The sequence below is a fragment of the Diadema antillarum genome, unplaced genomic scaffold (assembly GCF_040938485.1).
Source record: "Diadema antillarum isolate AM-2024a unplaced genomic scaffold, OU_Dant_1.0 seq00000581_RagTag, whole genome shotgun sequence".
NCBI classification, from domain to species: Eukaryota; Metazoa; Echinodermata; class Echinoidea; order Diadematoida; family Diadematidae; genus Diadema; species Diadema antillarum.
In genome coordinates, this window is record NW_027271515.1 from 573,234 (window position 1) to 600,226 (window position 26,993).

The 26,993-nt window shown below is 38.9% G+C and overlaps 1 protein-coding gene across 1 annotated transcript; it reads right to left on the minus strand.

Annotated features, from left to right (window-relative positions):
* Positions 1-6,489: 6,489 nt before the first annotated feature.
* Positions 6,490-26,518, minus strand: LOC139735472 (uncharacterized aarF domain-containing protein kinase 5-like). Its single transcript, XM_071646227.1, has 15 exons — positions 26,485-26,518; positions 20,965-21,477; positions 20,230-20,359; positions 18,600-18,734; positions 17,611-17,751; positions 16,354-16,470; positions 15,351-15,482; positions 13,689-13,772; positions 11,702-11,783; positions 11,013-11,091; positions 10,157-10,248; positions 8,964-9,183; positions 8,298-8,372; positions 7,645-7,740; positions 6,490-6,637 (listed from the first exon to the last, which is right to left on the minus strand). The coding sequence occupies exons 2-15, from the start codon at positions 21,288-21,290 to the stop codon at positions 6,490-6,492; spliced, it is 1,857 nt and encodes a 618-aa protein (XP_071502328.1). The 5' UTR covers positions 21,291-21,477; positions 26,485-26,518.
* Positions 26,519-26,993: the final 475 nt, after the last annotated feature.

Below are 26,993 nucleotides of genomic sequence, written 5' to 3' on the forward strand. Positions count from 1 at the left end.
TTAGAAATGGCGGAGTAGCACTTTGTAGCAAAATGTACAATATAGGTCAAAGGTCAAGGTCAAAGGTCACAACTGAAATTCTGTGTAGAAGTTTCAAAGCTCCCATGTAGTGCTATCATATAAAGCAAAAAGAATCAAAATTGGCTCATAAATGACAGAGAAGTAGCAAATTGAAGATTTTGATCGCACACGGACGCACACACGGACAGACGGACAGACGGACACACACACGTACGGAGCCCGTTTCATAGTCCCCTGCTCGAACTCGTTCGGCGGGGACAACAAACACATACACACATCCACCAACATACATGCACACATACACATACAGACATACATGTTCACCCTCACACACACATACATCATCGTAGACACATTATTAAACAACACACACACACACACATAACCATACATACGCTACCACCCACAGAGAATCGTATTAACTTATTACTGATGCACATTACCAAAAACTATTTTTCATTTCAATGCCGTGTCAACCCATACTTCAAAGCCGCGGTGCTGTAGTCTAAACAAAATGCAACGTAATAATAATCAAATCAACAGGACGTAGCACTGTCCCAGAATACTAATCTGCGTTCAGTCTGCCAGTAATCGTGTTGAAAACATTTATTATTCAAGTTGACCTATGACCTTTGTACATGATGACTCCTCTCAGAGTTCTTCAGTCAAATCTGCAGTAGATCATACTGCCGTGACTGTTCAAAGATGCCTTTTAAAGGTAAATAATGGTATACTTTGTGCGCGTTTCTAAAGATATTTGAGATACAGCAAAAACTTGTAATAAAAGCAAAGATCTTGACCTATGGCCTTCATTAGATCCATCCTAAACTTTGAAGATATATAAATTTTATCAATATGACTTTCGGGATCTACATGTCCGGTCCGGTTGAAGAAGTTTGACGGGAATATCACACGCTCTGAAAAATTGCTTGAAATGTAAAATCGCGGCTACTGCATTCGAGCCCTTAAATGGGTCTGACCTCTAAACTTTGACCTCCCAATCTTTATCCAGTTTTTCTCATTCGCATGGTCCCTCTCGGGTTTACCAAGTTTCATTACACAATGTCGTTCTAACGGATGGAAAGACAGCTCTTAACATAATGACCAAAAGATAAATTCCAAGATCTACATTGCAGTTTTAATCAGAGCATGTATACTATCTTCTTGGCAAATAAAGATCTTTCTAAAAATCAAAAGAATATGTACAAAAAGTAGTAACATATACGATATAATAAAGAAAATTATATTTAATCTGCATTCTCCATCTTCCTTGTCTTTATCATTTATCATCTTTGATTATCTTTTAGTTTAGCATACGTAGTATATACATCTATTTTCATATCTCCTTTAGACCTACATGTTGTACTAGTTTCACAATTATGTTTAAGACTTTTTTTTAACAGAGCAAAACTCTTCTTATTATTTAAATCGATTACTTGACATTGCCGCTCATTTTCATGATTCCATTCAGACATTCAATATATCATTAAAAACGTAATTTTCGAACTTTACAGGGAGAGATTATGATTTATAATGGTAAGGTATATAATGTATCATTTTAACTTTTTACATAATGCGCTGTATAAACACGTAAAACCATGAAAACAGTACTCAATATGCTGCAAAGATGTTTAAAAAGTTTAATCACACGACACTTGTCAACGGCGGCAATTTAAAAGGCTACTCTGAGCTATAACGAGGTACACTGGTCCTACACATTTAGCGAGATACAAACGCTTTGAAAAAAGAAGTACAATATAATTTCTTTGCTTAGCATCCGCACTGCATACAGAGATAGATACGACTTTCACACTTGGAATATATCATATAGGATAAAACCTTCATTTACATGTGATAAAAAAAAAAAAAAATCTATGTCACAGAAGACACTGATGTGACCACATACGACAACATATTCGATAACCTACATCATGATAAATTGCGACAATTAGTTGTGCGTGGGGCAACGTCTCTCCCTTATAGGGCGATGAATGCATAATTCAAAAGACAGGGGATATGCATGTTTTCTATGAAGACATGTTACATGATTGCATTCTTACAAGACGGGGTCGACGACTTTATGACATTGTCAGTGATTACGACCTATACACGCGACTGTGTTCATGATTACAGAAAACAAGGTACGCTGTACATGATTGCATTCTATAAGAAATGGGCTCAAAATTCACTTTGTCACTGCGTTCTTTACGACAGAAGAATCAATAATGGCATTTTTTTAGTATAAACTATTATGAGCCATCAATTAGGGCATTCTATAAGGCGGGAAACGTGATTGCCATCTACGTGAACAAGGTCACTTGATTGCACTCTATACAAAGACAGGGGCCGTGACTGCATTCGCCAACACAGCATCAAGTTACCATCAAGCTACAATGCATTCATTACGACAGGCCCAGGGGCCATGAGGGCATTCTATTACACAGGGGTCATTATTGAGATGTATGAGAAAAGCGTACATGATTGCATCTTATAAAAACAGAGGCTAAGTAAGACACATAGTCAAGGTTGCGAACACAAAAATCAAAGAATATGTAAAACAATGATTACGCCCTCTACATCAATACACATATTTTCATTGAATTCATATTACAACTAACCAATGTTATACTAGAAGTCTTATACAGAAGGTAACCTCTGGTTATTAAACGAAGATACTGTGTTCTTTGAGGTATCATACACCAAGTGGAGACAATACAAAACAAAACAAACCCATGATAGTTTGAGCAAAGGGAATACACTGTGGACATTTCTGGGCAAGTCATCGTACTACACATACCATCATAGATGGAAAAAAGAAATATGAAGCAGATAAAAACAGTGTGTCATGCAACTAACACTACACGTCTCTTCTTGTCAGATAGCACCCACAAAAAGTGTGAATACATACATGGCAGACTACTTTATCAGATATCCGAATGAACTATACACCTGTCAGTCTATGTATGTATTTTCACTGAGGTAAATATGTTCAGTCTCTGCAAACGCCTCTTAATCATCCATGCAGGGGGGGGGGGGGCATACTTCACATCCTGATCAATTGTCCATTCACAGAAACAAGCATAATATCAATCAGGTAAAATAAGTAAGAAATAACACAGCAACCTTTGCTTCAGAGCTGCTATTTTGCTTTTTCCAAGACAAGCCAATGTTAACCCAGAGCTTCTAAGAGACATGTGCCTGATCAATCCACTCAAGTAGGTATTAAAGGGACTGTACAGTACTGGTTGAAGTGGGGATTCATGTTTTGAACATTCCTAAGTGAGAGAATGAAAAACCTGTTATGAAATATAAAAGAGCATGTAATTTTAAGAAGGACTCAACGTTTATTTGATGAAAATTGGTTTTCAAACGGCTGAGATATCCAAGAAAGTGATAATAATAAAAGGCGACAGGCCACGCCTTTTATTAGGATCTCTTTGTTTCACCTTGTCTTTGGATATCTCAGCCATTTCAAAACCGATTTTCATCAAATAAACTTTTGATACCCCTTAGAATTGCATATTCTTTGATATCTCATAGAGTGGTTCTGAATATCTCGCAAAATGTTAAAAGCTAAATCCTCACCTCAACCAGAACTGTACACACCCTTTAAAGCCTTTGTGTACTCTGAGTGCTGATTAGCACAGAAAACCTTGTAGCACTGTACACACTGTCCCAAGTCCCTGGCATAGGGAGGGACATTTGCCTTCATGAGCAGATTGGAACATACTTCTGTTGACAAGGATGGCTTCCTCTCTCGCCTTCATTGGTATCACTCCCACACAGACACTCCAAGTATGCAGACATTTTGAAGAGACTTAAATCCTACTCAAAAGGTTTAGGGAAGAAGACTTGGAGCATACACACATGCCTCTGTTGACGGGAAACACTGTCTACCTGTAAAATCATGCCTTTCTCGTTCCCACTCGATATACATAACGAAACATGTACTACGTTTGTTAATGAAATTTTCAAAACTTTGCACAAATATTTGCACTTCTTCAAGAAGTGTACAACTCGTTCATATATTGAACAATGACTGGCTGAATGACAGCCATGAATGATGTGCAAATATATTACTGTACCTCTCATCCAAAGTACTGCATCTTTAAAGTGAAAACTAAGTTTCGGTAAGTGCTTGAGAACCCGTCTAGCACTATTTCATTTTTGCTTGCAATATATCGAAAGAGTCCACTAAGAAACTTACCTGGCTGACGCGGTTTGCCGGAATGATGAGTCGGTTTGGAGTATTTTGAGAAAAATAATAATAGTAGGAAAACCGACTTTTATTCCAGAAGGCTCCAGACTAACTCGGTCTCGGGAAAAATTCGACCCTACTTCAGACAATTCACACGCAGTAAGTGATCACCACATTTTACTGGCCACTGCATAATACCAAATGAGGCCTAACTGAATGGACAGGAAAGTGCGTGCTAACGTACTAGTAATCCTGTACAAAACAAAACAAAAATGACAGCGCGCGGTCCTCAGTTGCTGAGACGCGCGGTCTTTGGACTTTTTGTTGTTGTTTATCAAGCGCCTTTGATTGTTTTAGAGGTGCTTGATAGGCGCACACTAATTTTGCATGCGCGCAAAAGAGGTTTTTGATGCGCACGTTGTAACAACTCGGACCATTACTGCGAGTAGCCATAACACGAAGCGCTAGTTTATACAGGCCGCTCCCATAGGACAACACTGTACAATCAGAGGGACAACCATTATTACTCATCCCGCCGTCAAAGCGAAGCCGAGTTATCCCCGAGTCCGAGTCTAGCCTGACCCCGTTCGGGTAAGTTCTGAGACTGAACGTTTTTGGTTAATATTTCCCATTTTTGTCGTTACCCATCGAATATCTTGTTATTACAGCGTTATTCCGCACATTTCCTAGGCATACGTTCACATTTTGGAGCAAAATTTGACAACTTTTGCAGGCTTACCAGAACTTTGTTTGGGCTTTAAAGGTTTCAGTACGTGAATTAAACCTATCTACAGCAACAACACACAGCAGGTGGGGTATCCTCAACTGAAACATAGTGTGTTAAATGCGAGCAGAAACATCCAATTTGAAGGAATGTCAAGAGAACATCTTGAATCCAAACTTCCTCTTCACATCATAAAGTTAAACAAGATGAGAATGTAAAAAGATGCATAGTGTGAACTATTACTACATTTAACTCCGCCATACCCTATTTCCATGTTTGCAAATCTATGTGAAATACCAATTTGCAGGGCTGCACACTAAACCATTTTTTTCTACTGGTCCAACCTGTCTGTCAGACCAGTAGGTGCCCAGGTTTTCCATTTATTACTGGTCCAATCCTGAAAAAGTTACTGGTCCGACAGTGATTTTTGCTGGTCAGGGACCGTCGGACCAGTGCCAGTGTGCAGCGCTGCATTTTGCCATTAGTAGTTTTGCACAAATTACAAAATCATTTCACTTTGATGTTCATCGGCCATGAAATTAAAGAAACAATATAAACATAAAAGGCAACATAAATGGCAAAATATTTCAGAATTCTCTACACAACAAAATATTGTAAAAATGCTAAATTCATCTCGGCAAAATGTTCTTAGATACATAATGTTCACATCAAAGCTACATAATGACAATCAAACAAGACATAGAACGAGTTGCTGAATATGAGAGGGGAAAAACCAACCCTGGTGTGAGGATTTATTCACCTCCATAAGATAGAGTGAAGAAACAGACATGTGGAGGTCTTCTCATGAGGTGTACACTTTATATCAAGACATAGCTTTAATTTTTAATGCTACTGCTAATACTACATACTATGACAACTACTTCTACTACTACCTTTAACAATCACAATAATAATAATGATGATGATAATAATGATGAAATTAATAATAACAGTACCAACGACAGCAAAAATACTGTGTATCTACTTGTGCTTTTAATTATAGCATCAAGGCACTTGCTGCGGGTACCATCATATAAAAATCAGACAGAGTTTAGATGCTTCTATGATTCTTTTTTCCACAAATCAATAGAAACAATTTTCAGTCACTTTTCCCCATCTGATGAATTTTAGTTCTGATTGGTCAACTCCAGGGGATCAAATGAAGAATACAAATTATGTTTGGAAGTGTAGAGAGTATACAAAGTAGAAATCTGTGAATTTCACTGTTTATATGAATTTAAACAAATGCTAGTGATACATATTTCCATTTTCTGAATACAGTGCATACAGAAGAATAATCAGTCTTGTTTCCCTAGTAGTGAGTTCACACATGTGAAAGACTATTATGAAAAAGTTTAGCAATCGTACATACCAATCTGCTCACTTCCCACATCGCATAAAAAAACAAACATATACACCAACAAATACAGAAAGACAAGTACCCCTACAGCCAGTGAGACAAATAAACTGCAAGGTATCTTTTTATTCTATAGTACAGTAATAAGAAATGACTGCGACTGCATACCAACTGTAAAAGCATGGAAGTTCAAGAGTTGGCCGTCTTTGGAGGTAGCAAGCTGTCAAAGAAGCTACCAACATCTGCAGTCTGTGATGGCTTCTTAGAAGAGAACCAGCCCAGGCGTGCCATGACAGCAAATACCATCATGCTGAGCTTGTTGACGAATTCATCTGACCTGTAGAGCAACAGGTGCAGAGATTAAAAGATCAAAATTAATACAAACGAGAGATTAATGCTCAGCTTTCTGAGTAATTGACAAATATCACCCAGAATTTAACACAAGATTGTGAAGCAGTTTCAACATGTATTCTACCGAGTCTCAAAGAGATTACACTGTGTCTGAGATCAGACAGATAAAAGCTCCAGTAAGTATACCAAATCATTCCATTTATGTTTAAAACATCACTTTAATCTTGTCTACGAAAAAAGACAATAGATTGCAGTTCCATAGCAATCTTCCCTGAAAAAACAAGACCACTTGGAGAATACTTGCTAATTACCCAAACCTATACCTGTGGGTACATAAAAAAGAAAAACAATTTTCTGCTCGTAGCTGACAAAATTGCATGAGGGCTCTGATGGCAACAAAGTCAGGATAGCTGTTGCTTACAGTGCTCATGTTCTCCCAATGAACTTGGAGAATGAATGAATGAATTCTGAGGCACTGTCAGTCAAAAATGATCTTACAGAGACTGCAGAGAAAGGAAAGAGACAGATATAATATTTCTAATTTACAAGGTAGCACACACAAAACGAAATGTTTGGGTTGATTGTTAATTTAAATTCATGAAATTCTTCCGTCGAGATGTTTTCATTGCAACTGATTGACAAATTGCCCTACATCGACGTAAATAAGCACTGAATTGATCAGTGTTTTAGTAGTAGCCATGATAAAAAATCATGGGCGTACATACTCGAGCAGGATTCGAACCTACGACCTCCTGATCACCGGACAGGCGTCATCTCCACTAGACCACCGAGCTTTCGCCCGACAGCAAGTGTTGGTTCTAATCCTTATAGCATGCAGCGGGTACTGCTTTGTTATTTAAATTCATGAAATTCTTCCGTCGAGATGTTTTCATTGCAACTGATTGACAAATTGCCCTACATCGACATTACGTCGATGTAGGGCAATTTGTCAATCAGTTGCAATGATTGTTAATTGTCGTGTCACTATCTCACCTAAGAATGAAGTCGTAGATGAATCTTTGCCAGAGAGCGTTCAGTTGACCTCTGATTGACCTCTCCTGAGGCAGGAACTCCGAGCTGCCAGCAGCACTGAACAAGAAGTAAAACATTACCATCATCATGACGAGGAGAAAAGAAAACCCTAAGCAAACACTGCAAGTGGTTTCTCTCTGACAGGTTCATATCACAAAACTGGAAGCATGGTTCATCAAAATCAATGTATAAAATTAATTGTTTTTTATGCAGTAGCTGATTCTCTACACCATGGTACTACACTTCAACCCGTTGAGGATGGGCTGATTTTGCAACAACACGCATTTGCCATAGACCCCTGCCAAAGTACACTTGGGGCTCGTCCTCAACGGGGTAATAGTATTAAATCATCATAAAGTTGTAGAAGCCTTACAGACGCACTGTCATTTATGACAATTACTACAGCTCTTTGGGCAGCTGAGAACCAAAAAATATTTTTCCCCTCCTATCTACTCATTGGACAGATTATATTAGTTACAATTATTGAAGATAAGACAAAGGGTTTCTATCAAGCACTATCTATGTTTTCTGCATCCTTCTCTAGTTCATTTTCAGCCAAGAAGTCCCTAAATCCATCCATAGAATATCTGTGGGTAAGAAGAAATTTAACTTACCATCTTCCCATAGTGACCAAGTAGTTCACTGGTTGGTCTAAAGCTCTATCAATGTACCTCACCGTATTCATGTTCCTGAGAGTATGAAAAACAATGATGAGAAAATGTATATGTAGTAGTCAAAACCACTTTTATCCCGTGACATCACAATGAAATCAAAAAATATTCTAATGAATTTTATCATTAATTTTCTTTTAGCATAAAGCATTCATGCCATACATGGCAGCATTTCCTTTCGCACTGATATCACTTGTTAAGCAAACTTTCCTTAATTTTTTAAGTTTCCAAAGTAACTGTATACGACTTCAACTGATCAGTTTCACATACGTGTACAACGAACATTACATACAACTACTTGGACTGACTGTGACTGTGCTAATCATTCCTCTTTCGCAAAAAATATTGCCACAATACAAAAATAGTGGACCACATCTGTTGACATCTGAGGCGTTGAATAAAACATAGTGTATGGTCTTTACTTCTGCAAAGGAACAAGATTTCACACTCTGTGAAAGATGAGGCAAAATATTCAACCACCTCGTTGAATAGAGCATCTCTATCTTTCACTTTGTGCGAAATCTAGTATCATCGCATTCATGGCCATTCAATATTTGTATAATGGTACCACGTCTCACAAGCTAGCATGGCTGAGTAAAGATGACTTACCTCATGATTAGGTAGAGGCATTTAGGGAAGGTCTTCATGAAGTCGTTGAGGCGCTCCTGAAATTCTTCCATCTTGTCTTGCATCCGGTGCATCTCATTGTGGACCTCCCTGCTCATCTTGCGAAGCTCCGCGTTGGAGAGAGCAAACGACATGTGGAGACCTCTCCTCGCCTTCATGTTCAGAGGGCGCTGAGTCAGCATCATGCCCAGTATCAAGTATTCTGGTTGACGAACAGAAAAAATGGATGAAAGTCACGGATACCAACCTTGTAAACAGCACCGCAATATTCCGAGGGCTGAAAAGCTGTATTTTTGGTGGAAAATAAATGGCCCAAATTCACAAAGGTGGTTTAAACTTAGACCATGGTACAAATTTAGACCATGGTCTAAAATAAGCCTGAAATAGGCGTACCTTTGACATGCGTGTATCAAAACGCGTTTGCTACTGGACGTCTGTTGACATATGCAATCTGTCAATCGTATTTACGCAGAAGAAATTTGCATAAACCATGATTTAAACCATGGTTTCAATTGTACCACCTTGGTACCTTCATGAATTCGGGCCAATGTGTTTATATTTTCTGCAATAGACATGTGTAGTCATACGATCTTGGAAAGACAATATTTTTCATGAACTCTGCAGTATTTCTGGCAAAAAACAAACAAACAAATAAACAAACCAACCGTGTAAAATGCTGCAAAAAAAAGTACCAGTTGGTATCTCTGCAAAGTCACTATGATTTTGTAATACTAGACTACACAGAAATTCATTAGGCAGATGAACTTCAAACCTAGAAATCAGCAGGAAACATTTTTGGAGAGATTTCACTGAAAAATCTGAAATCATGGGTGGTTGCACAATCGGTTGCCATAGTGACACCATCTGATATATTTCTCTGGAAGAAAGCCATATCCACCAATCTCTGTATAGTACTGAAATCTAGCTGCATCATTCTGCACAGGTCCATAAACTGCACTTTTATGTACATCGTAAGCTGAGAACATATTCTATCAATTCTAACAAAGTAACCATATTTGCAATATATGTCCCGTCAGGATGAATAAGAAATGAAGATGTCATCGTCTTCATACAAGATGCTGTGGAATCTACCATGCAAGTCTTTTAATAACTGAAGCAAGTTCCTTGACCACTGCAGCAAGTTAGCTGACCATTGGTCAGTCAGGTGTCCTTACCTGGGACACCCATCTCGTTTGCATGTTGGATCATGGCAGGTTCGTCCTTCAGGATGACCGCCCTCCAGAACTGACCAAAGGCCACTCGGATACTGAGAGTCACATAAGAAACAGAACTTAGTTATCAACTTAATGTACATTAAAGAAGCAACTGCAGATTGAGAGCTTTATTTTGAACAAACATGGAAAAAACAACAGTGAAGTGCTTTAGACAAATTTATGACAGATCAGAGCAATGGGATGCATGGGCATTTCTTGCAGGAGATGGGGCTGTGGCACTTTTGTACAACTAAATATATATATATCTTTTTATTGTACTGTAAAAGTGGATATTTTTGCGCTTGACGGGATAAGAAGAATTTTGCGTGTTTTTAATTGCGTGGAATCAAGACATCAACTACTGGAACATATGGCAAGCAAAAATATTTGCGTGCTTTTATTTTTGCACTAGTTTCAGGTTGCGCGAAATGCGCAAAAATTTGAGCACCGCGAAAATTTCTACTTTTACAGTATATTGGATATTAAACCAGAAAAAAAAAAGCAAGTCAATTAACCCATCGAAAATGGGAATCTAGCTTAGCCTGTACAAAATCTATGGATATTTCATAATCACAAGTTAAAGTAAATGCCACAGGGGTGCTTGACACTGTCTTTCAGATAAATTTAGTGTCAAATGATCTAGACTTCAACGCCCTGAGTTATGACTTCCCTAAACTCTCAAGTCAAAACTCATTTTACACAACATTTACATGGTGCCCCTCTCGATTCCAAAGTTCTTGAATTACAAGTCCTTTGGGCAGGACCTGAGCTACGCACATTTCCAGTTTATTCCCAAGCTCTATACACCATGACTCACTTTGATGGAACCTCCTCATACAGGCCATGGTCTAAGACTACCAGCTCTGCTTTGCCTCGAGGATTCTTCCGAACCAGCACTGCAGAGAATTATCATGCCAAAAAACATATATAACTGTTAAACAATTTGTAAGATTGTTACACTTGCCTATCTGTACAGTTCCTTTCAACTACCAGGTACAAATTTCCATGGAACTCCTTACATCCAGCTCATCAGTTGAATATAATCAGGGAATAATTTTTCAATTCAAACTTGATTAGCAATTTCAGCCAATGAACAATATTTAAAATGGTATCCTGTACACTTACTTCTATGGAAGAAAATTGCCTCAAGTTAGTTTGTGTAGCAGTGGTGTAAAAATGTGTAGCAAATTGCGATGCGATACCGGGAAAATTATTCCCTGCTACTTGAACAGGACTTCATCACAACTAAAAGTTCGTAAGACTGTGAGTCTGTCAATTGTGCTAAGTAATACAAATGGGCAGCTCATGACGGGAAGAACACTCCTCCTGCTGACACTTAAGTTCTTCATCACAAAAATGGGTGGACAATTAGCTTTTATGACAAGATGATATTGACTAAGAACATCTTCAATTCTTTTGTTTGCTTTGCTCACTCACAGCTTGTTTTTGCCATTGCTGAGAGATTTCAAGATTCTGAAATTCTACGCCAATTGCATTCATATTTACCATTTCCAGGGTGAGGATCTGCATGCACAAAGCCAGTGTGGAAGATTTGTTCTCCAAAGACTTTGATAAGTTTTCCATCAACCTACAGAAAAAAAAATATCACAGAAATAAATAAAGTAATACACAAAAAACAACAACAAATGAATAAATGAATGAATGAATGAATGAATGGATAAATGAATGAATGAATGAATGAATGAATGAATGAATGAATGAATGAATGAATGAATGAATGAAAAGAATTATGAGTAAATATAGAGGAACACACAAACAAATGCAGGCAAAGCTTTGAATGTTAAAAAAAATAAGGTCTATCTTTGAACTGATAGAAGAAAGAGAAAAAGGATCGTTGAGGAAATACGTGTCCCTCTCATAGAACTTTCATATATGTATTTCCAGAGTTTACAGAAATCATGGCTATCAAAAAGACACGCCAGCCCGAATTACAATTCATGCTGAAATCTCAAATGGTTATGCAGACCAAAGGTATTCCACAAATCTTCTATCAAATACTGTGAAAGCTTAAGGCAGCTTCCAGTTGCAACGCAGTCAAGGACGCTAATCATCATGGCCCCATTTCATAAAAAAGTTGTCATGATAGCAACTCTTGCTGGAATGGCAAGTGTCATGGTAACAACAAGAATCCAGCTTCCTGATTGGCTGTTACTACAGGAAGTTGCTATTCTACCGAGAGTTTGTATCCTAACATCTTTCATTAAAATAGGGCCAGGATGTGACTGTAACTTCAAATTTGCAACATTAATTGTATGATGAGGTTTTATTCAGAGTGTCTGTAGGCCTGCCCAGTTCAATGCACCAGGATGTGCTTTGGAAGAGAGACTTGCTAGCTTTCAAACCGATGCACAAATTAACGCTGGTAAAAACAGGATGTGATGGCAGAATACAGCACATGATAATTTTATGACCACATCCTGGCAGTAAAAGACATCCTTGCAATCCTACCAGTACTTTTGACAGTTTGGACTTGACACCCAGATAAAATAACATTCTGCAAACACAAGATTAATTTCCTAATGTCTGGTATGCTACATCTAATGTTTCCTCCAGAACATTGCCACTCTCAGATAACATGCACTCCTCTCAAATTTCAAGCTGAGAATTGAACGTTTCGTTATGAGGAGAAGAAAAAAAAAAGGAGCTTCAACTTGTACAGATCCTACAATTACTACTAACAGCCTTCATTTTTCTCCCAATAGGTAGACATGAACCTAGTTACTTTCTGAGAATTTTGACAAGTATCAAATCCATAGGGCATTATCATATCTTGGTAACAATGTGTTTGAAGGGTACAGCTAGATAAGGACCTTGTTTTTGCTACATGACAGATACACCACCTATAACCATAGTTATATCACAACTATTTTCAGCTCAAAAATTCCTATCGACTCCATCAAATGACAACATTGGTAGAATCTTCAGCCAGGTTGAGGTTCAATAACAAGCTATCACCTGATGCAGTCTATGTAATATGAAGCAATATATTACTGGACCCTGCATTCACCCAGAGGACCAAACATTTCACATGCAAAAATATAAGCGTATCATTAACACATGCAAACAGACGGAAGTCGCATATGAAATTTATATGACTCCATAAATTCAGTAACAATATTCATCATTTCTCGGTTTTTTTTTTCTTCACAGAAATCACATCCAGGCAATAAATACTTCATGGGAGTGTGTCTTATAAGTAAAAAACAGACAAATAGCAGAGAATAAGCACATAAGCCATCAACGAAGTGCAATCTAATCACTGTCAACTGAATGCTCTAAAGAAACTAAACGGACGAAACAGAATAAAAGATAGCTTGGCAAACACAAAATGCTGTAGCGGGTAAGCACCCACCCGACTTACTTTCACTGTCAAGAACAACGTTTGCCCTATCTCTTCACAAGGTGAAAAGCTTACATCATGCAGTAAATACTGGTAACAATGTCTGGTAAACATTCCCCCAAAGAATCTTACATCAGCCAGATTGAAGCCAAGCTCCTGCATCTGTTCCTTCTCCGACACTTTGCAGCCGTTGACGAACTCCATCGTCAGAATCCTCTGGCCATACGATACAGTTGAGACAGACATATCAATCATCATACTCTCATCAGAACTGTCAAACATTAAAATATCTCCACTGAATATGAATATACGCTGGTACCACTCCAGGCAAAGAAATAGAGATTAATTTGTATGAAAATTGCTTTCATAACATTTCCAAATATCGTCAACTCAGGACAGTGAACGTTCTGTTCTCATTTTTATCTGGCTTCTTTTGAGTTGAAATAACTCAAGATACATACATTTAATAAAAACAAAAAATCATCAGAGGAAATACAGAAACGAACAAAACAACATTATGGCAATATGGTGACAAAGAAATAAAAGTGAATCTAAAGAGGGAATGTATTTTGACATTAGTTATTCCAATATTCTTATTACCCATGTGGCCATTCCTGTTTGATGCTCAATTGAATATTTTTGTTGTTGCTGCTGTTGAAACAATAGCCATCTCTATTTGGAGCACCGGCATCACATTAGATTACAAACTGTGAGTGATTCTTTCACAATGTCTGTGAACAGCTATACGAGACGGTATATGTCAAATCTGAACATTAAAAATTTGTGCATTCAGCAACATTCATTGATTTTCTCAAATTTCCACTTTTCTATCCATTGCTAAAGGTAATTTCCTATCCATTGCTAAAGGTAATTTCCTGTACAGTATCAATGTACCAATGAGGTTATAAACAGCAAGGTCACAGCTTCTGCCTCCAACACTACTATTTGCCTTGAGCCCCTAACAGGGGAAATTATTGGGTTGGGTTCAAAGCCTATGTAGTTCTATAATCCTTGACTGTTTTGAAAGATGGCACAAAAATTGATCTCATTGAGCAATTCAGGAGAACAAACACTGTATGGCCTACTTCAATGATATATCACTTTCACATATGCATTATTATTAGAGGAGTTATCAGTAACAATGTGAAACTCTGCAACAACTTTGCAAGGATTCTAATACCCCTTTCTGTTTCAATCAAAACAACTCATGCTCCTGTATGATTTATTTTCATCTATGCACGGAATATCATCTTATGAAAATCAAATTTCAAATGACGAATATGTGTGGGTCAAAATGACAAATTCCTCCTGCCACTCCAGTATACTACACACACAGTCCTTTTGAGAGAGGCTGACACCACGGTTAGCTTAATGGTCTCAGATATTTTGCATAGCGGGGATGGCAACCTTGTAACTAAGGTATTGCAGTTTTCTGAGGGCTGAAAAGGCACTTTTTGGTAGAATTATGCTTTTCTTAGGCAGTATACTATTTGAGGAAAAAGCTGCATTTTCCATGAAGCCTGCAGAAGGCCTATTTTGGGGAAAAAACAAACAAACAAAACAGTACAAAATATGGGGGGAAAAAAGGAAACAGTTTGCATCTCCAGTATAGTGCGAGACCCTGGCCTATTTTTGGGCCCACTGTGTACTGATATTTCCTCTTTTGAAGAAAAATAGTTCTAAAAGTAAACTACTAGTAGTCATCCAATGATTGAAACAGAATATTTGGTTCTCAGAGGATGACACCATGGTAGGTACTAACCGAAAGTCACTGAACGTCACTGTTAAATTTACCTTGTTTGTGTAGTTCCAATGTACCTTGGGGACGTAGATGTAGTCAAGATGCTGCAGCTGTTTTGCACACTTCTCCGAATTCCTCCCTTCATTCTCAAAGTCCAATTCCTTCTCCAGGGGGCCTTCCATGTCCTGAGAAAAGTAAAGATTCAGCAAATTCACTCGGTGCTTGTTCACTGATTGGGTGAAAGCAACGAGTAGCCTCTTCGCTTTCTAAGCAGATCCAGGGCCCCATTTAATAATAATAATAATAATGATAATAATAATAATAATAATAATAATAATAATAATAATAATGATAATAATAATAATAATAATAATAATGATAATAATAATAATAATAATAATAACAATGATAATAATAATAATAATGATAATAATAATAATAATAATAATGATAATAATGATAACAATAACAATTATTATAATTATAATTATAATCATAATTATTATGCTAATCATAATAAACAACTAATGATATAACATATATGATAGCAACTCTTGCTGCAATGGTAAGTGTCATAAAAACAGTAACAAGATGAATCCTGCTACCTGATTGGCTGTTGCCACAAGGAGTTGTCATAGTACCAAGAATTGTTACCCAACATTTTTTATGAAATGGGGCCCACATGTCTTAGAAATGAGTCGCCAGTGAATGAGGGAACATGTAATCCTACTCACTACATTCAGTTTGGGAAAGTGGCCCATATAAGGGACTATCACATTTTTTAGTCCCATGTTGATTTTTGCCAGCACTTATTGCAGCCAGATTTGGGAAGAAGTTAACAAATGCTGATGAGACACTAAGGCGGGATATGACCAAATACTTTGGTACATGAAATCACCATTCCCCAGGCTACCACACAGAAAATGCAATGCATGTTTGCAAACATCATCTGCTTATAAACACACTAAAACAAATAAATCAACAATCATCAAAGGTACAGGAAAAAAAGGGTCCCATCCATTGTCATGAAATATTTCTTTCCTTCTGTTTTAATACCTTCAGCATCTGTTTAAAGTTGATCGTCTTTGGGTGCATCCAGTGGACAATGCCAAGAAGGATCCCAATGGTTCGAAGGTCACCTTTATACTGGTCTCTCAGATTGATGTACTGAACCTGTCAAAAAAAAAATTAAAATGAAAGGTGGAGTGAACTTCCCCAAACTAAATGGATTTACAACTTTATTCACTTGTTCTCATGCATGAAGTTAATATTTGAATTGATTTCAGGGATATTTAGTCATTGAAATTACTTCCTACTAAGGATACACTTCTCTATTCTTGACCGAACATAAACCGTAACAAAATTTATGAGGAATATACATGTATAATCTATAGAACATCTGTTTGGTGATCACAGCACAATGCTGGTAGATATCTTTTGTTACAGCATTTTAATCATCCAATTGGGGAGCCATAAATCAAAGGTAAAAATCAGTGTGTTCTTGGAGTCTTATGCAGACTATCTACACTGCGTGAATGGTAACACAATCCTTTTTAATAGTATAACAATATTTCTATTTCATTGTTGTCATAATCAAGCAATCGTTATCCTTATAATCATAATCCCCATCAGCAAAAACATTACCAACAATTCTATGTCACAGGTTTGGGTAGTATATTTGCACATATCTGATGAAAATAAAATCACATTATACTGTACAAGTCACACAAAGTGAGTTTCATCTTTTTGCAAATTACTGTTGATGCCATATATTTAGCGACCCTAAATTTTTGCAAATCGGGAGTTTCCCTGACAATTTCGCGAGTGATTAAATTCGCGAATAGCACCCGACTTGCGAAATTTGAAAAACAAAAGCCTCGCAAAATATTTGGCATATACAGTAAAACTTCCTGACAATTTCGTTAGTGATTAAATTTGTGACCGTGGAGTACAATAAATGAATATAAAAATGTACACATGCACGTCACATTCGTGTGGGGATAAGACTTAACATTTTCATGTGTTGTTAAATTTGCGAATGGCACCTACTGTAAGACATGATATATTCGCAGCATGAAGTTTTCGCGAATTGCCACTGGCATTCAATGCGTATAGTGTAGACAAGAACTTTCATGTGCACTTTGATTTCGCGAATCTTGGCTCTTGTGAAATTCACAAAATCAAAATGCACGCGAATATTCCTAATTTTACAGTAACTTGCAAAATTTGCGAAATGGTGTTTGCAGTATGTGATGTGTTTCATCCCATGAGGGTTCAAAATCAATTGCTATGGACAGGGATACAGTCACATACCTTGACTGCCACCTCATCTCCATCATGTGTAGTAGCCTTGTGCACCTGGGCCAGGCTAGCCGCTGCCACTGGCTCCACATCAAATTTAGCAAACAGCTGGTCTGGGGTCTTCCCAAATTCCTCCAGGAATAATCTGTCCAGCTTTGAAGTCATGGGTAGAATTAAGAAAAGTTTGACATGCATCGTGCCACACTAGATTCCAGCATTTTCTTACTTTAACCCATAGAGGACAAGTCCTGAGTATACTCGGGCAGTTGTCTATGGGAAATGCGTGTTGTAGCAAAATCAGTCTGTCCCCAACGGGTTACAATGTATTAATTAATTAATCCAGTTACAAACTTTGAAAATCATCCAACAGCATCCTTTCAGAATGCTACTTGTAAAGGATTAACACAAACAAGACATGAGTTTGTTCTGTCTACAAAGCTTACAAAAGAATCAAGAGTTCCTAATATGATGTCATTGCTGCATAACTCTTTTTAGATGGACCCAAAATTGGCTATAACTGATGTCACTACATGTCAAAGATGTTTGGGTTTTTTTTTTCTTAAGCAAGATTCGGACCAGCACGCCACACGATTTGTGGAATAATGCCCCTTCCTATTTTTTTCTGCCATCTTACTGAAAACAGAAACCAACCAGGCTCTCTGTTACATTTGGGACCAAATACAGAGATTCCAGAATTGCAATTAACCTAGCAGTAACTAGGACTAAAACTTTTCATCGTCCTTGTTGCTTGCCTTAGTCTTCGTAATGCAAAATCAGCAGAGCTGTGATAAGGAAATCAGTGACAGAATTTAAGTGGAGTTTCACATGCCTCAAGGTATTTAATTCTATCAATATCACTTGGAAATTCACTGCATGGAAAATTTAACATTTCATGATGTTGGTCCTAAGAAAGAGTTGAATGTTCTCAAGTTAGGAGTCATGCTGGTTCTATTTGCAACTGATGCTGAGTCAATATTCCAGGAGCAGAAATGAACACTGACCTCCTTGTATTCTCTGGCCAGAGCTCTGTCCTGTAGAGTAGCCAGTTTCTGTAGAATATCCTTGGGTAGGATGTAGTTAGCAGTCACCATGTACTGACCAAGCTTTACATAGAGTCCACCATTCTTCAGACAACCCTGTCATTATGAGAAGTCAGAGAGAGCTATGCAAATATTATGTAATTTCATGATTCAAGTCTGCAAGCACAACTTTAGATCTATGCAAACAATATTGAATAATCAAGTGTAATGTCACATTAATGGCAGATATCTTTATGGCAGATATCTTCGAGGAGAGGTTGAGACCACAGCAATTTATGTCAACTAAAATATGCTACAGATATGTATATACATAACTTAGAGAAAAACAGACTGCTTCAAATGAAAACCTTTCTATTTTGATTAACAATTTGGTCTAAAAAATAATATATATATATCAGTCTTCAACATACTCATGGGCAACAATTACCTGGTATGTGGTACAGAAGTTGCAAAATAAGATTTACTGTGTTGTAGAAACTGGAAAGTCCTTATGTACAGATGCTTACAGTATTTTGAATTTGATGACTGGAAAAAGACTGCAGGGACAAGAAAAATCAATGTTTGAGGCATCCATTGTACAAACTAATGGGAATGGCTAAATATATATGTAATGCTCAAGTATTATCTGAGCAGTGCACACACACATACACACGCACACAAACAAACAAAAATTATGGAACTTGCGATTTCAATATTATACATCGCTACAGAACTCATGTGACATTGATGCTAGAATCACAGTAAGAATGCATGAGTGAAATCGATCAACAGTAATTTACAAGTCTCTTTTTCTCTTTTTTTTTTAAATTACGAGATCTTTTTAAGGCTTCATATTATCACACAAGAAACATTATATCTGAAATATTATTATTGCATACATGTGTTAAGATATAATCATTGCTATCACTGTTTCTTCTACTACTATTATTTAATGTTATCATTATCATGTTTATAATTGTCGCTCTTATCAATATATCATATTTACCATTTCATTATAATCAACTATCATCATCAACTTCATGAACTTCATAATCAGCACCAGAAGTAGCACAAATAGTAATATCATCATCATCACTGTCTCATCAGCAGACAATCTCCTCCTCCTTTTCTTTTCTTCAGTTTCTTCTCTTTCTCCTTCAAACATACTTTGGCCTCACTGCTCCACCCACAGCTTGTCACACATTCTCCAAGACCCCGTTTATAGTGCAGGGCTGGGCCGAGCCCGGCCACAATTGCGGTACTAGGCCCCACAATTCTGTCCATTTATAGTGGAGGGCTCTGCCTGGGCTTTTAATTCAAACCTTTCAATATTTTGTCGTAGTGGTGCTCTGCTTGTAAACAAACGATTATTACTGGGAGTGCGCCGGTCGCAATTTGGTACCGCATTTGGCCCAGTTTGCATTTACAATGAGAAAAGGCCGGGCCGAGCAATGGTTGAGACTACCTCCAGAGCTTGGCCAAATGCGCGGCCGATTTTGGTACCGCATTTGGCCTTTTGCGCGTTTACAGTGAAATGAAGGCCGGGCTCGGCTATGGCCGAGCCCGGCCCCTTCACTCACTGTAAACAGGGTCCAAATCAACACAGACCCACCTGCAGGAGGCGATCGGCGGTCCTCCTGTGACACGCCCGGATGGCTTCTTTGTACTCCTCACTCTCACTGTCCACATTCCATAGACTCCACTTGTAGTCTAGGGATACCAGGGTGCCCACGTAAAATGTCCTGGCAGGGGTGAAATTGCAGTGATGATATTAACCCATTAAGGACGGACTGATTTTGCTATAACACACATTTCCTATAGACACATGCCCGAGTATACTCGGGACTCGTCCTCAACAGGTTAAGCATGTACACTGTGGCATTGTTAGTAGTGCATCAACCACCATCTGAATAATCAATTGAGAAATAATTTTACACTACTTGTTCAATGCTTACAATTGCTTTCCACACAGGCTCTGTTCCACTTCCCATTCATGTAAAAACTATGCAGCTGTCAAATACATTTCTGCGTATGATAGAGAATAATTGCACACTGTGTGGATGACTGTAACCCCTTTATCATACAATCACATTTCCTAAGTTATATCATAGGCAAAGCGCAAGAAAACAAAAAGTAAGCATCCTAGGAACTTAGACACACTAGTCTTGCTTTAACCATTGGCTGACTTGCTTGCAGGCATTAATTATTCCCTAAATATTTTTCCAAAATTTATCTAACTGATTTTGACTAGTATTGCTCAATATCAGGTTTGTTGTTGTTCTTTCTTTCTTTCTGCCTTCCTTCCTTTCTCTGTTTGTTTTTCTTCACAGGAATCTCTTATTCTTACCTGAAGAATCTGACAAACCCTTCTGCTGTGACGTAGGTCCTTCTCCTAGCTGCACTGTCCATGGAGGCATACGCCCCAGCCCCTCCCAGCACTGTCACCCCAAGCAATCCTCCAAAAATCTTTCTGAAGAGACGTCGTTTGGGCCTCACCACTGCAGTAGAAGGTGAACTGCTAAACAAGGCCCCACGAGTCAGTCCATGGTGGACGCTAGCTCCTATTCTACTCGGCAAAGTCAAAGTTTTAAATGTCCTACAGTTGACATAATTTGTTTTGTGAGATATCAAATTAGTCCTTGCAAGGCTTCCAAAAATCCTGAATTTCTCCATGATGTTCTTTTTCTTACAACGCAGGGCTGTGAAATAACTTTTAATTGCTTGAAATGCACACTGGAAGTAAGTATTCCCTCAGCTACTCCGGATTTACTGAACTGCTGATGTGAGGATGATGGAACCAGATCCGCACAGCCATGGATCAAGATCTCTTTACTTCAGTCAGTCAAACGATTGCTGAATTCTAGATGTATAAGATGAATGAATATTCAAAGAGAAAATATAATTTGATAGACAAAACAAAAAAAAAATGGGCCAACATATTACTTAAATACTGGTATATCTTATAACCAGCATACTTACAGCAGAGGTCCTAAAATTGATGATGATGATGATGATGATGATGACTATCATAGTATCAATACTATTATGAAATTGTTATTATCATCATTATTATCAGCATAATCATCATTTATTATTATTTTTTTTCAGCCAAATGAAAATGACAACAACAGTTAGGACATAGGTACAAAACATACATTTCGTGGAAATGGCAAAGTTGATGTAGGGTATATAACATACACACAAAAAAATATGAACAGGGAAGCAACACATGAGCTTTATTCTACATTGATGCCTGCGCCTGTAGGCTGTTTCATATGATGCGTAATGTGAAAATACACTATGTATCTAGAGCTCTGAATCAATCCCTCTGTAACTGGTAAGTTTCTGTTCTTGATGGAATAGGATCATGGAAGAATGAAATGAATTATTTAAACCAAGTTGCCATATCATAGTCACTTCCATTTTAAGTAGTTTAGCTGTGGTGCTACAGTTCCTTCTCGACAACATGCATGGGACTATGAGTAAAGCAAAGTTTCTGAATGATGCATCATGATCATGCATCAAGCTGAAGTAGATTGTGAAACAACGTCTAGATTTACGTCATAACAAGTCACGCAGCATGCGCTCATATGCCAATGCAATGGATGACAATTCGTAAAACACACACGACATCATCATCATCATCATCATCTGTACGGGAGTGTAGGTAATTCCTGTCAGGTCTCCCGGTCGTCAGCGCTTGGTAGCACGTGTAACAGTCTATATCGAGCGTGGGCGTGGATGTCAGACAATTTCAAAACATTTGTCTGACCAGAACGTGTCTAAACCATGTTTGAAAGAATCTATACTAGTGGATGTAACAAGTGATGAGGGCAGACTGTTCCATGATCGGATGACTCTTTAGCTGAAACAGTTGCTGCGGATATTCAAACGACAATGGGTTGCAAATAATTTGAAGGGATGGCCTCTCGTTCCACGATACTGTGACTGTACAAAGAAGGACTGTGGGTTGAGTCTGTCTATACCATGTAGTATTTTGAAGACCTGGATCATGTCCCCTCTTTCCCTCCGGTAATGCAATGAATACAGGTTAAGCTTTACTAGTCTCTCTCTGTAGGAAAGGGTGCTGAGTCCAGGAAACAGTTTGGTTGTCCTGCGCTGAACAGCTTCTATCCTTCTGTCGTCTGTCGTAAACCTGGGTTTCAATATGACACTGCAATATTCCAGATGCGGTCGAACCAAGGCCTTGTACAGAGGCAGGAAAATATCTGGTTTGATGTTAACGAAAGCACGTTTGATAAGGCCAACATTTGGTTAGCCTTCTGGATAGATGAGGAGATGTGTTGGCGAAAGTTGAGCTCGCTATCAATCAAAACACCCAGGTCCTTTTCACAGTTGACATCATCAAATGTAACATTCTCAATTGAATAGGAACATTGTAGGTTGTTATACCCGATGTGAAGGGTTTCACATTTCTGCGAGTTAAGAGGGAGTTGCCAGGTTAGTGACCACTTTTCCACACCAGTTAGGTCCTCTTGCAGTGATTGGCAGGAGTCAATATCCGGTACTCTAGCATAGATCTTGGCGTCATCGGCATATAATTGTGATGAACTAGAGATAACATCTGGCAGATCATTCACATACATCACAAAAAGTGTCGGGCCCAGAACACTCCCTTGAGGAATGCCGCTCAGTACACATGTCCAGTCAGACTTCGAGCCGTCTACAACCACACGCTGGGTTCGATCAGTGAGAAAGGCTTTGATCCATGACAGGAGAGGATCACAAATCCCAAACGATTCAACTTTTTTAAGGAGTCTGGTATGTGGAACAGAATCAAATGCCTTTTTGAAGTCTAGATATATGACGTCGACTGGATCACCATTATCTATGCTCTCTGTCCAATCTTCAAGCTGACAAAGTAGTTGAATTGTACATGAGCGTCCGGGAACAAATCCATGCTGAGCATTGCAAAACAGCTTCTGCTGGCTCATATGCTTGACGATGGTATCTCTAATGATGGATTCCATAACCTTGACAACAACGGCTGTTAGGCTAATTGGGCGGTAGTTTCCAGCGTCCTTCCTGCTACCTTTCTTGTAAATAGCAGAAATGTTTGCAGCTTTCCATTCCACAGGAAGAACACCCTCAAGCAGTGACATATTGAAAATCCTGGCTAGTGGTTCACTGATTTGATCCGCTAGCTCCTTCAGTATACGTGGGTGCAAGTTATCCGGGCCAGCAGATTTTTCATTCTTTAACAGAACCAGCTTCTTATGAATGGTATCAGGTGTAATAGTAATTATGTCAAGTGAGACATCACTGGGGTGTTGAAGGGGTTCTGGGATGCAGGAAAGATCCTCAGTCGTGAAGACACTACTGAACTGCGCATTCAGCACCTCTGCTTTTTCTTGACTAGAAGTGGCCACTGTCCCATCAGTTTTGGATAAATTGCCTATTCTGCTCTTTCTCTTCATTTTGCTATTCACATATCTCCAAAAAGATTTGGGATTTGACTTAACTTCAGATGCTAGCTGCTGTTCAAAGTCATTGCACAGATCCCGGGTCAAGGTCCGCAAGGAGTTGCGTACACGTGCATAAGCAGCAAAGTCCAGAGCACTCTTGGATTCCAAGTATCTCTTCCACAATCTCTGCTTTCTCTTCGAGAGAGTCAAAGCCTCATGAGTGATGTAGATGCTCCTTTTCCTGCCTTTACCCTTAGCTCTTTTGGGGATATTTTCCTGCATGCATTGGTGAAGTTTGTCAGAAAATTTTTCCCATGATTTTGTACAATCCAGATTGTCAAAGAAATGGTCCCAGTCAATATCACAAAGTGCGGTCTTCATTCCGGCATAATTTCCTTTATTGAAGTCGTAAACAGAGTCCTTTTTCTCTTGTCGTATCTCAAGCCCTAGTGTCGTGTTGATAAGCAGACAACAGTGGTCGCTCTTCCCCAATGGAGGTAAGTAATCGACATCATGGATAAAATCCTGCTCATCAGTCAGCACAAGATCAAGAACATTGGCCTTTTGTCCTTGTCTCATTCTCGTAGGTTGCAATATGTGTTGGAAAAGAAAACCATCCTGCACCGCAGACAAGAATTGATATGCGGGCTGTTCTTCACTGCAACGTGGATGCCAATTGTTCCAGTCTATATCTGGGAAATTAAAGTCTCCAACCAAAAGTATGTGTTGTTCTTTCCTTGAAGGGACATCATGCAGTAATTCACACAAGAACTCGTTGTTTGCTGAGCTAGAGGACGGACTACGATACACACATCCCAGTAACAAGGTAGTATGTCCAAGTAGAGTTACTGAAGACCATATGGATTCAGAAAAGTTGGTGTTTTAGTAAACTGGATTTCTGTTGCAGATAAAGATTGCCTCAAATACATGATAATACCTCGTACCTTGGATTGATCAAAGTTACAATGGGCGTCATATCCCTGCAGGTTCACAGATGCTTGGTGAAGTGGAAATGTTGAACTCTTTGGATTAGCTTCCGTAATCATAACACAATCGGGGTCATGTATATGCACTAATTGCTGCAATTCAACAAACTTGTTCACAAGAGAGTCAGCATTGGTGTATAGCACTCTAAAACCACTTCTGTTTGGAAGTTTTCTGGGAAAACTGCTCGGAGAGCTGACTGCGTTCTTGTCGAGTCATAGCTGAGGAGGGACTCCTCCCGCTGCTCCCTCAGATGTTATTTGAACATCGTCACCTGCCTTGGCCTTCTCTGCAACAACTTCTTGAGGGGTGATCTCAATGTCTCTCCTCTGGTTCTTCCTGGCAACAATCCTCCCGTTACGTATGAAGATGTCAGCTTCACCCTCACTCCTCCTTCTTTTGAGTTCACCCCACAAAGCTCTCCTCTCTTCACGCTGTGTAGGGGTGAGGTCCGGTGAGATGAATGTATTGGCCCATCTATCAGTGTTCCTTAACTTACGGGCAGATGAAAGGATGTCACTCTTGTGAACGTCATCTTCCAGCTTCACTAGAAGGACTCTTGGCTTATCCTTGCTCTGATGGACTCCTCCCAGTCGGGTGACACTCTTCATCTTGACCCGGTGATTTCCATACCGCTAGTCAGAAGAGTCTTCACTGAGTTGAAGTCTTCTTTCTCTCGGCTCATGGGAATGTCTGCCTTTGACTCTGGCAAGTTATATATGATCAAGTTGTTCTTGCGTTTCTCTCTATCCATGATTTCTTCCATTGTTGCAACATTGACACATTTGGTAGGGACAGCTGATACTCCCGGCTGGAGTTTGATAAGTCCTGGTGTTAAATTCGCAGGACTCGAAGTACTGCTACTAGTGCTAGGAGTGCTACTAGACTTCCTGCTTGTATTGGCATGGCTAGTCACCACATTACCATTGCTGACAACATGGGCATAACTAACATTTGGCTTGAACGACTTCAGACTTTTGATTTCCTCTTTCACTTCAACAATTTCTTTCTTCACATCATGAATGATTTGCTCTACTGTAGGCTGTCCAGCAGCGGGTGTTGAACAACGGGCATGTCTAGCAGCTGAAATAGCCCTGGTTTCACACTCCCGGCAAAACCAATGCAGGCTTGCATGGTTTGTAAGAGCATCGTACATCTCAACTGACACATTCTGGCATTGAAGACAAGCCCAACGAAGGCACGATTCACACTCAATCATGAGATCAACAGCACTCATCTTACAGTACCTTTGGTACTCACGTATGTGAACTTTCCAGTCTCCTTTAGTGATCCTGTGTCATGAACCAAATAAAACATTTTGAGGTCTGATTTTAACTAGTTTTACAGATAAGGGCAATAATTTACTAGAAAGTGGAATTTATTACTCTCTTAGTGAAAGGTGAGAACAAGAAAGGGACCATTTTCAGGACAGAAATTTTCCATTTCGGTTCACTTACGTATATATAAGCACGTGGGACCGGAGCGAAAACGGACCACACTCTGCAGCGGTGCACAGACAACGCATCACTCTAGCCCGTTCGCGTTCGGTCGGCGGGCTGGCGGGATGTGTACAACTTCACGCCCGCCAAGGTAGCTAGCTTCGCTTACTGTTTGTGCAGTCGACCACTATAAGCCTTTCATGCCATTTGAACAGTGACCACTCCTCAAAAATTCTAAATACCAACTGTGAATACAGCGCCCTACTTTTCTGCAACATTGTAAGGTCTATTATAGTGAAAACAAATATGCTACACTGATTATCTTACCTTCGTGAGATGGCAACTTCCTTCTTCTAGCCTGTATATATTGTGCACTCCGATCAGCCCGCCGCCCGCCGGTGCACTGCTGCACATGAGGCTGTGGATATTATGCAACGCCGGTTAGGCATTGCCATGATTACGAAAGAAGTCCATGTGAATGACACTTTACATCATCATCCTGAGGATCTGTGTATTCAACCATTCAA

Excerpts from the sequence above, each read along its gene's own strand:
- LOC139735472 (XM_071646227.1), bottom strand. The coding sequence starts at position 21,290 with ATGGAGAAATTCAGGATTTTTGGAAGCCTTGCAAGGACTAATTTGATA. Across the intron at positions 16,471-17,610 it reads GAGATGAGGTGGCAGTCAAG|GTTCAGTACATCAATCTGAG; the intron begins GTATGTGACTGT and ends TTTTTTTGACAG. Across the intron at positions 8,373-8,963 it reads TGCCTCTACCTAATCATGAG|GAACATGAATACGGTGAGGT; the intron begins GTAAGTCATCTT and ends TCATACTCTCAG.